Source organism: Ursus maritimus, unplaced genomic scaffold (genome assembly GCF_017311325.1).
Source record: "Ursus maritimus isolate PB19 unplaced genomic scaffold, ASM1731132v1 scaffold_24, whole genome shotgun sequence".
Taxonomy (NCBI): Eukaryota; Metazoa; Chordata; class Mammalia; order Carnivora; family Ursidae; genus Ursus; species Ursus maritimus.
This window is the reverse complement of record NW_024424897.1, coordinates 45,574,333-45,586,027: the sequence shown is the minus strand read 5'-3', so window position 1 is coordinate 45,586,027 and position 11,695 is coordinate 45,574,333. Positions and strand designations below refer to the sequence as shown.

At 37.3% G+C, this 11,695-nt stretch overlaps 1 protein-coding gene across 1 annotated transcript; it reads left to right on the top strand.

Annotated features, from left to right (window-relative positions):
- The first annotated feature begins 2,700 nt into the window (after positions 1–2,700).
- On the top strand, positions 2,701–3,964 carry LOC103667378 (olfactory receptor 1A1-like). The gene has a single exon (XM_008695531.2). It carries the CDS (start codon positions 3,029–3,031, stop codon positions 3,962–3,964), a length of 936 nt encoding a protein of 311 aa, XP_008693753.1. The 5' UTR covers positions 2,701–3,028.
- Positions 3,965–11,695: the final 7,731 nt, after the last annotated feature.

The window sequence follows — 11,695 nt, the reverse complement described above, 5'->3', positions numbered from 1 at the left end:
CATCGGGCTCCTCTGCTATGAGCCTGTTTCTTCCTCTCCCACTCCCCCTGCTTGTGTTCTCTCTCTCTCTGGCTGTCTCTATCTCTGTCAAATAAATAAATAAAATCTTTAAAAAAAAAGAAATCAATTCCTACCCTGATATCATAAACATATTGTTTTCTAAAGTTGGTGAAGTTTTACTATTCACAGTCAATCCGTTAGGCGTCATGTTTCATGTTACTTTTATGTATGGAGAGATGGTTGTTCCAGCACTCTTGACAATATGACAACAGTGAGTCTCCATTAACATTGTTTATTTCCACATTTTTAAAGTATTTTGTTGTTGTTCAGTCAAGTATTGTAATTTTGGAATCCAGTCAAGGACCTTGTTTGATAGAATTATTTCCAGGTTCCTTAAACTTCTGTTGCTATTGGGAATGGAATATGATTTTTTGAATTATACTTTACAATATATTTTTACTTAAGAGTAAGATGTGTATTGAGCTTTTAATATTGATTTATATCAAACAAACACTGAAGCCTCTTAATTCATCTAGAGAGGCTTGTGGATTTATCTTGTAGATAATCATATTCTCTGTGAATTCTATCCATTTTGTTCCTTCCTTCTAATTCTTCATAGCAAAATGTGTTCTACCGCTCTTTTCACAAATAGGACAATGCTCCCAGCATTTCATGCAAAAGGCTCAAATTAAATTTTCTTCATATGGCTCTGTAGCCACATCTCTTGTACAAGGGGCAATAATTCTCCAGACCCCAGATTTTGGGCCTCATTGCTGGCTGAATCCCCAAGGAGCCACCATTGCATCATCTCAGGCTTACAACTCCTGCTTTTCCTTTTGTGTCTCATGCCTACGTACCACCATTTCTTTCTCTCAGATTTACGTATGAAATTTTAAACACTTATAATTTATCTAGAATTTCTAGGTGTTCTAATTGGAATGAGACCTTCTGACATCAGCTAAACCTGCCATTATGCCAAGAGCTCCAACTCAAAATATGACACTTCCTTACCATATAAGTTAACCATAGTCCCTGAGCCCTCCAGTTTTACAGAATCCTCTCAACTTTGAAACATTATGTTTTCATGTCAACATACGGAAAGCCATTACAAGAGACAAAACCAAACTCATTTAGGTGCAGAGCTGGAAAAAGCACATCATAGTGGAGGGAATGATAATTTTACCTACATCCCCTGTGCCTAGCATACAATTCCCATATACACTATAGGAGACACTGAGAAATGGTAAGTGAATTAAATACAGGTTGAATTAATTATTGAGTAAAATCTCTTTAGAAAAATTGGTGAATTACTTAGAATATCCTGGACTATGTTAGTAAATACTGCAAAAACAAACTGTAATGGTTTAAAAAGAATAAAAGTTTGTTTCTCTCCTATAAACCCAGTACCAGTGTGTCTTCCTAGTGGATGGTGGCTCTCCTACATGTTGAAAACATGGGACACAGGCTCATTCCACTATGTGACTCCACCATCCCATTTAGCTTCCTCTTCATTTCATCCAGCTGACAATAGGGTAAAGAGAGTGTGGAGGAAGACCAGAACTGGAACACATGAGTGGATTGCCTAGAACTCAGTCATATGTCCACACCTCAATGTAAGGGAACTTGGGAAATGTAGTCAAGCTGAGTGTCCAGGAAGAAGAGAACAACTTAGATTTGGGTGAGCATCTTAGTAGTCTCTATCACCACTGTATGCCTAACGATGGATCAAAGAAAAAGGAATCAGTAGTCAAGCAGTTAAGGGAGCATTATAAGATTTCATGCAGAAAATGATGGTGGTCAAACTAAAGCACTGAGGCGATAAGTAGAAAAGTACTGGACAAATTATTTTAAATGAAGAATCAGCAGGATCGAATGTAGAGGTGAGGGATTACCTGGTCAAAGTCATGGTGCCAAGTAGGATCCTGTATGTGGAAAACCCATGATAAACATTCACGTAAGTCAAGAACTATAAACTGCAAACTTATTGGTACATAAAATGAACGATATTCCACAATAATCTCAATGGAAGAGATAAAAATAGACAAGATAGGTTCTTCTGCTAAAAGAGCTTGCAATCTACTTAGATTGAATGTTCAGACTATAGGCTTGGCTCAGAAAGGTTGACAGGATGAGTGAACATGGAATTATGTGAAATCAAGCCTACAAATACAGAACTGAGACTCCCCTAAGCAGTAGTTGAAGCCACGATGGAGTTGGATGAGTCACCAAAGGAAATCATTTTAAAAGGTAAGAGAAGTTTGAAGAGAAAAAAACACTATGATTACATATGTTAAAGGGTTTGGAATAGAGATGAAACCTATCAAAGGTGAATGTTTTACTTTAAAATTGGATATGAGGGAGGTAAATTCACTTATCTTCTTTTACTATGACCTAACCCCAGTGGTCTTGTGATTTACAATCTTCTCATGCCAGAGCAGACACTTGTTACCTCCTGGGTCTAGGCTCATTCTCACTTTGGTCAGTGGAAAAAAACCTAAGTGTCCCAGATGCCCCTTATACTGACCATCCTTTGCACTGGAGAGTTTTTTCAAAGACATCAAATTACTGTCCTTTCTTTTTTATGTGTAATAAAATTAGTGTGTAATTTTGGCTTCCCAGTTGTGTTGTAAAGTCTTTCAGAGCAGAGACTATATCATACATAACTAAAAGGATGAATTAACTGTATTTTCACATATTTGTGATTTCCACAAAGCCTAACACAATTTCTAGCATATAGAATATGAATTATATGTTAAATTATTAAACCTTACATATATGGGTGATGATGTGGGCTTGGGTGGATAAGAACCTCTGATTCAAGATTACTCACTTTGTAGACATGAATTGTTAATTAGGCCCACTGACCACAGGGATTTACCCTGCCACATATTGGCTATCTAGGAACTCAGTAAGTCCAGGTATAGACACCACAACCAAGGCAGCCAGATGTGGTGGTTTAGGAAGATCATTATACATTAGAACTTTACTAATAATTCTGGATTCCTCTCCCCTTTCTGCTGAAGGATCCATGAGAGGAGACAACCAGTCTTTTACCTTTGGTTTCATTCTCCTGGGAGTCAGTGGTGAGCAGCAACAGGAAGACTTCTTCTTCATCCTCTTCCTGTTCATTTACCCCATCACATTGATTGGAAACCTGCTCATCATCTTGGCCATTCACTCTGACATTCGCCTTCACAACCCCATGTACTTTTTCCTTGCCAATCTCTCCTTTGTTGACATCCTCTTCTCTGTAACCATCCCTAAAATGCTGGCCAACCATGTCTTAGGCAGCAAAGCCATCTCCTTTGGAGGATGCCTAACACAGATGTGTTTCATCTTAGCCTTGGGTAACACAGATAGCTATATGCTGGCTGCAATGGCATATGACCGTGCTGTGGCCATCAGCCGCCCACTTCATTACACAACAATTATAAGGCCATGGACTTGTGTCCTCCTAGTTGTTGGGTCCTGGGTGGTTGGAAATGCCAACGCCCTCCCCCACACTCTGCTCACAGCTGGTCTGTCTTTCTGTGGCAACAAGGAAGTAGCCAACTTCTACTGTGACATTGCTTCTTTACTCAAACTATCCTGTTCTGACACCTACTTTAATGTGAAGATGATGTACCTAGGGGCTGGTGTTTTCTCTGTGCCGTTACTATGCATCATCTTCTCTTATGTCCGGGTCTTTTCCACAGTCTTACGGGTTCCATCCACCAAGGGTGTGCTCAAAGCCTTCTCCACCTGTGGTTCCCACCTCACGGTTGTTTCTCTGTATTATGGCACAGTCATGGGCATGTATTTCCGCCCTCTGTCTAGTTACAGCCTGAAGGACGCAGTGATAACTGTGATGTACATGGCAGTGACCCCCATGTTAAATCCTTTCATCTACAGTCTGAGAAACCGAGACATGAAGGCTGCCCTGGGGAAACTCTTCAGCAAGAGACTCTCCTCAGAACCAATGTGAGGTCATATTGGAAAGTCGATTGGAGTCACCAATTAGTATGCACTTGAAAATCCAGCCCCAATGTCCTCCCCTTCCGAGGAGCCACCTTAGTGCTTTCCAGCCACTGAATTCCTCTTCTTAGAAATCTTGTAACAGTTTCATGAGACTTCCTGTTGAGATTGTTGGTATGTACATGTTATTATTTCTTTTATAGCAAAGGAATATTGGGATCATGTCTAAGCTATGCTACTGACTAGCACTTTGCTTCCATACCTAAATAATAAAAATAAGAATGTCTTCCTTGTCTGCCCTAGGGTGTGAGGATCACAGTACTTCATGCTTTGAAAGCTGTTAAGTCCCTATTCAAGTGTCAATTTTCTTGCACTACTACATTTCATATTCTTATTTTGCTTGCAGACTTTGAGGGCAAGACCTGTCTTAACACATCACACTCTTTTTCTCCCAAAGTTGGTCATTAAAGTGCAACCAATAATTATTTGTGGAAGTGGAGTGAAGGAATGCAATTGACAAAATATAATCTGCTAATAATCAGACATGATCAGATTTGACATTAATTCTCACCCATCACATACCTAATATTTCAGAAAGTTACTTTTTTAAAAAAAGAGATTTATTTTAGAGAGAGAGTGTGTGTGTATGTGCGAAGTTGGGAGAGGGGCAGGAGAGGGAGAGAGAATCTCAAGCAGACTCTGTACTGAGTGCATGATCTCACAACCCTGAGATCATGACCTGAACTGAAACCAAGAGTCAGACACTTAACCTACTGAGCACCTGGGCGCCCCTCAGAAAGTTACTTTCAACCCATTAAAGAAAGAAAAATCATTAGTTGCGTATAACGATTTTTCTTTCTTAAATTGGTTGAAAGTAACTTTCTGAGGGGCGCCTGGGTGGCCCCCCATTTTTATTAATTTTTTAAAAAAATTTTAGTAGAGTTGACACACAGTGTTACATAGTTTCAAGTGTGCAACACAGTGACTTTACAAGTTTATACAGAACGCTATGCTCGCCACAAGAGTAGCTACCATCTGCTGCCATACAATGTTACCACAATATCATCGACTATATTCCTTATGCTGTACCTTTTATTCCTGTGACTTATTCATTCCATAACAGGAAGCTTCGATTTCTTACTCCCCTTCACCCATTTTGCCCATCCCATTGATATACAAATGGATATGGGGCATGTAATACACACACACACACACACACACACACACACACACACAGAATATTAGACAGCCATAAAAAAGAATGAGATTGTGCCATTTGCAAAAACATGGATGGACCTAGAGGGTATTATGCTAAGTAAAATAAGTTAGACTAAGAAAGACAAAAACCATATGATTTCACTCATCTGTAGAATCTTTAAAAAAAGGAATAAACAAATATACCCATTACTTTTTCAATAAAAATGATTTAATACAAAGAATTAGATGCATGAATGTATTCTGAAAGTGACTACAGGAAAAAAAAAGATGGATGCTGGTGTAACCCCAAAGTTATTATACTACAGGAAGATGCATGAATGTATTCTGAAAGTGACTACAGGAAAAAAAAAGATGGATGCTGGTGTAACCCCAAAGTTATTATACTACAGGAAGAAGTTACTTCCACTAGAACTGAAGAATCTAAATGGAAATGGTGGTGCTACCAGAACCTGGGAGTTCAGAAGAGGGATGACTATATATTTGATGCTCAGTTCTTTGAGAGGAGCTGCCAAACTGCTGCCACTTGGTTCCCACCTGCTGAAGTGACCCCAGCTTTCATTCGCGGCAGATCTGAGACCTCAATAGTACTTCCTCTCTTGGCGGGGGGGTGGGCAGGGGACTGTTGATGTAGTTTTTATTCTATTTCTATCCATGGAAATACTAAGGAATCCCAGACAAGGCTTATATGCATGGTCCTCCTGGCACCCCATTATGTAGTATCAACACAACCTCCTTCTAATGGGGATCAATCACTTCAGCTAGTAGAGAAATCCTTTATTTTATGAAGGGCCCATAGAGACTTGCTATAATTTGGTTAATCTTTTCATAATAGTATAAACTGAAAATATGTAAACCCCAAAATATTATTATAGATAACCTTTTCATAAGGTTGTAAACAACGAAAGAACCAAAAATACACTTTGTGACAATAGACATAGATGTAATAAAAATACATGAAAAACAAAAGCATGAGAACAGTGAGTATAGGATTCAGAATGAGAAGATATTCAAGGGGAAATACTCAAGGGAATGGAATGGGGTAGCAACAGACAGACATTATTACTAAAATCCAATATTCATGTTGGGTGGTAGATCAATGTGTGTTCACAATATTTCCCTTAATGAATTAATAAATAGACAGATGATGGATAGATAGATGTAGATATACGAAGAAGAAGAAGATGAAGAAGAAGGAGGAGCAAGGGGGGGAAAGGAGAAGGAGAGGGAGGAGAAGGAGGAGAAAAGGAAGAGATCAGCATGAAGCAATGATGGGAGTTTCTCTTTAATCAAGGATTAGAGAGAGAGGGAGTAGTGGAGAGTGGGGAGACCAAGAGTTTAACTGGGCATCCCAAAGCCGTCTAGGAAAAGACAGTGAAGATATAGACAAAGAATCTAGATGCAAAAGTAATGAGGAAATAGAAAAAAATAGAACACTGGGCATCCCAAAGCAGTCTAGGAAGAGACAGTGTCCTCATTACTTTTGCATCTAGTTTCTTTGTATCTTCACTGTCTCTTCTTAGACTGCTTCAGGATGCCCAATTAAACTCTTGGTATTAAGGAGGGCACATGTGGTGATGAGCACTGGGTGTTCTATGTAACTAATGAATCATTGAACACTACATCAAAAACTAATGATGTACTATATGTTGGTTAATTGAACACAATAAAAAAACTTTTAAATTATAGAATGTCCCTATTTGTCACCAATTTAAAAAAAAGAAAGAAAAAATAGAATAGAGTAACTTTTATGACAACAAAGGAATGAAATAGTAAAGAAGGGAGTGATTTTTTTGTAATTATTCCCACTTGGGGAAGATTTTAAACGGTCCTGTGGGACACTCTTGTGGAAGTATTTAATAAATTGTACAATGAAGATATGAAACATTGCAGCAAAATTAACAGAGCATGAATCAGAATGGAGTCAATACAAGGAAAGTTTGGAAAGAGATGATGTCATCTAGGAGACTCTCGTAGAACGTCTAAATTTTGAAAAAGGTCTCCATAATGGAGAATAAGGATTCTAGTGGAAGAAGGAAGAAACTTGTACGATCTTGACTGATGTCCCTGCAAATCAGGCTACGTGTCTCTCTCAGTGTGCTGTCAAAGCCCATAGCACAGTGTATGTTCAGTGCATTGTTATTATACTGTTGAGTGGGCACACAGATACTTGTTTTGGAAAAAATGAAACAACAGCCATCACGAGAACAAGGGATGAGAGCTACAAAGGAAGTTCCACATGCAATGTAGTTTCAGAAAAAGTAAGCAGTTCATTAAGTAGCAAAAAAATGCATATCCGTATGTACTTTAACTATATCACATCTATTATTGACTCTTTTAATTCTCAAAACAGTCCTGCAGCATAGACACTAATAGCTTTCTTTTACAGAAGAGAAAAGCAAATCTCTGAAAGGTAATGTGACTTATCTGATGTGTTTCAATTAGAAAGAGGCAGATGAGGATTCGAGCCCAGTTATCCTGATGCCCAGTGTTCTCCTGGCTCAACAGCTGGCCTACGGAGAAGATATAAAATAATGACAGATAGCTAAGGAAGTCAGGATGTGTGTAGGAGACATAACTGGGATTTTGACAAGCAGAGGAGACATTCCAGCCTTGGTAATAGTTGAGCTATAGGGCACAGGTGAGAAACATGGACTCACATAGAAGTTATCAAACTTTATTATTCTTTGTCATTTAAAAACAGTATTTATTATTACTTTAATTATGATAAAGATAATGAATTCCTATCTACCATTTATTGAGCAATTTTATGTGCCTGGCCACGTGTGAAGCCCTACACATGAAGTACCTCATTTAACTTTCATGACTTTAAAGCAGGAAAGAGAAGTGATCCTTCTAGTCTCAGTTCCCAATCTCATCACTGACATTCAATCCATCCAAATGTATCCAATGCCACTACAGAAATGCCACAGAATTCACAAGGAGAGATGATGGTAACATAAATCACAGCTATCACATTCCATTGATGCCTCTGGTTTCCCAGGAGGTCATAGACATTGTTAAATGGTGTGGCATTGGGCCATGGGCTTGAGTAAAAAGCAAAGCAAAAGAAGCATTTCTACTCTAAAATCATGCCCCCCCTCTCCTAAGGAAAGAGATAGCAAGATGGGTGTCCTCTCAGGGTATACAAGGGAAAGAAAACCTTTGGAATCATTTTTAAAGCAAGTGGAATACTGATTTTAAAACCTGACAAATATTGCACAAAACTAAAACCACAGATGAATCTGACTTGGAAATACTGATGCAAAAATTCTGAAAAAATACGAGAAGGGGTCAATAGGCTGGTGATGGGTAGTAAGGAGGGCACGTATTGCATGGTGCACTGGGTGTTATACACAACTAATGAATCATTGAGCCTTACATCAGAAACCGGGGATGTACTGTATGGTGACTAACATAATATAATAAAAAATCATTATAAAAAAAAAAACAGGGATGTACATATGGTGACTAACGTAATATAATTTAAAAAACGTTAAAAAAAACATTAAAAGAACAATATCTTCACCACATGGGAGTTATTCTAGGAATGCAAGGAATAATACATATTAGGAAAAGTTAATTAAGAAATTACATATTAAGAAAAATAATGGTATCATCCATGCAAATACTTCAAGTATTTAACAATATTCAAAACACGTTTCTCATTAAAAATAATCATTAACTGGGAAATCAATTGATATTTCAGTAACATGATATAATATTACATGTCTCTATTTAAAAGCTAATTTTAGGGATGCCTGGGTGGCTCAGTCAGTTGAGGGTCTGACTCTTGATTTTGGCTCAGGTCATGATCTTGGGGTTGTGAAATTGAGCCCTGCATCAGGGTCTGTGCTGGGCATGGAGCCTGCTTGGGATTCTCTCTCTCTCTCCCTCTCTCTCTCTCCCTCTCCCTCTCTCCCTCTCAAAAAAAAAAATCTAATTTCATAATGGGGAGAAAAGAGGCATTTATACCAAAGTGATGAGTAAGATGAGGATACTCATTGTTAAAACTTCTATTTAAAATTGTATTGGATGGGATAGGCTGGTGATGGGTATTAAGGAGGGCACGTATTGCATGGTGCACTGGGTGTTATACACAAGTAACAAATCATGGAACTTTACATCAAAAACTAGGGATGTACTGTATGGTGACTAACATAATATAATAAAAAAATATTATTAAAAAAACAAAACAGAAAGGGATAAAGAAGGGGGGTAATCAGAAGGGGGAATGAAGCATGACAGACTATGGACTCTGGGAAACAAACTGAGGGCTTCAGAGGGGAGCGGCGTGGGGGAATGGGATGGACCGGTGATGGGTAGTAAGGAGGGCACGTGTTGCATGGTGCACTGGGTGTTATACGCAACTAATGAATCCTCGAACTTTACATCAGAAACCAGGGATGTACTGTATGGTGACTAACATAATATAATAAAAAAACATTAAAATAAAAAAAACAAAAACAAAAAAAATTAAAATTAAAATAAATTTTAAAAATAAAATTGTATTGGAGATATACCTAATGCAATTAGACAGGACATTCAATTAGAGCCATAAAACTTAGAAAGAGATACAATTATTTCTACAGATGAAAATATTTCTAGTGAACCCCAAAAATTCAACTGCAAAGCAATAAACAACTCAGAAGAATAAATAATATAGAACAAATAAACACATATAAAGAATATTCATATATACAAACAAAACTAACAGAAGATGTGATAAAAGAAAAGAGCCAACTTACAATAACAACCAACAATAACTTAAGCCAAAATAGGTACAATGAATAAAAATGAGTGGTCAGGACATATACAAGGTACACTCTAAAACCCAAATTAAAGCATCAACTCAGGCAGGGGTTAAAAAATATCAATCAGTGTTAAAGCCATTCAATGAATGGTTGATAGAAAACTGAATATTTGTATGACGCCAAATTAACACCACAAAGATTCCTTCCTGTTTACAAGGCGGCAGATGTGACCTTCACAATTGATGAATTGGCTATCATTTCGCAAATCTAGTGGTGAATCTTACCAGCAATCAGTCATGGCACACATTATAATGTGATGTCGTTTAGCCAAAAACATTTCACTTAAATGTAATCAAACTTCTAGCAATAACTTCCAGTCACAGGAATGTAGGAACATACAAACTCCAAGAAAGAAAAATCAGCTACATTGTAAAGACGGGACACTCTACAGCAATCCCTTCTAAGCTTTTATGTACATATGAGTCAGGATAGACACACAAGTCAATGCAGATTTGCATCCAGTGGGTCTGAGGTGAGGCTTGAAGAGTGCATTTCTAACAAGCTCCAGGTAACGCTGGTGCTGCCATCAGTGAATATCACTTTCAGAAAGAAAAAACTGGGGCAATCTTTTAGGTCATTCACTGCTGTAAAAAAATGAATCATTAGGGATGAAAATAAACCTGACTCATAACAACCAGTTTTCATGCAAATTGGTCGGATTCCTATTTAGACAAACCATCTGAAATGAACCTCAGAAGACAAGTAGAGAAACTTGAATATGGATTAGTTGTAGATAATAATAAGAAATTATTACTAATTAGGTTGTGAAAATGCTATTTGGGGTGTGTGGAAGTGGATTTTTTAGAGATGCATGCTGATATTTTGGGATGTACTGTCATGATGTACTTGAAAATATTTCAGTACAAAAGTGTGAATTCAAAAAATAATATGGAGATTCAGTTTTACCAGTCAGAATTACAAATGGATGGTGGTGGTGGTGGTTGCACAGCATAATGAATGTATTTAATACCACTGCAATGTTCACTTAAAACGGTTATGATGGTAAATTTTATGTTTTGAGTATTTTACACAATAACAAATTTTGAAAAAATAAAATAAGATGAAATCAGTGAGGGAGACAAAGCATAAGAGACTCTTAACTATAGGGTGAAAATGAGGGTTGCTGGAGGGGAGGTGCATGAGGGGATGGGGAAACTGTATGATGGGCTTTAAGGAGTGCTCTTGATGTAATGAGCACTGGGTGTTATATGCAATTGATGAAACACTAAACTCTACCTCTGAAACTAATGATACACTATATGTTAACTAATTCAGTTTAAATAAAATAAGATATAAAAAAAGAAAAAAAATTTTTTTTAATCTACATAGCATGCAGATATTAACATGGAGACTCCAAAAAATATCATATGTTTTGTAGAGTACAAACTTAAGGTTCTCAAAACATTCAGAGAAAAGATAAAGAGATACAAGAAATGGAACTTATAGGAATAGAGACCCAAGATCCAATCCATGAATTTTAGAAACCCTAACAGAACATAGCAAAATATTAGAGCCTGATGCAAATTTTGCTAAAATGGAAAGAATCTTGCATTTGAAAAATCTAAATGGTTCTCAGAATTCTGCACATTCTACTGAAAAGTAAAAGACCCATACATTTTCACATACAGGAATTTTTAAATTTCAAAGATAAATGTTTATCAAATGATTTAAATATTAATCAACATAGGTAAGAGCTTACTCTCCAGGACACT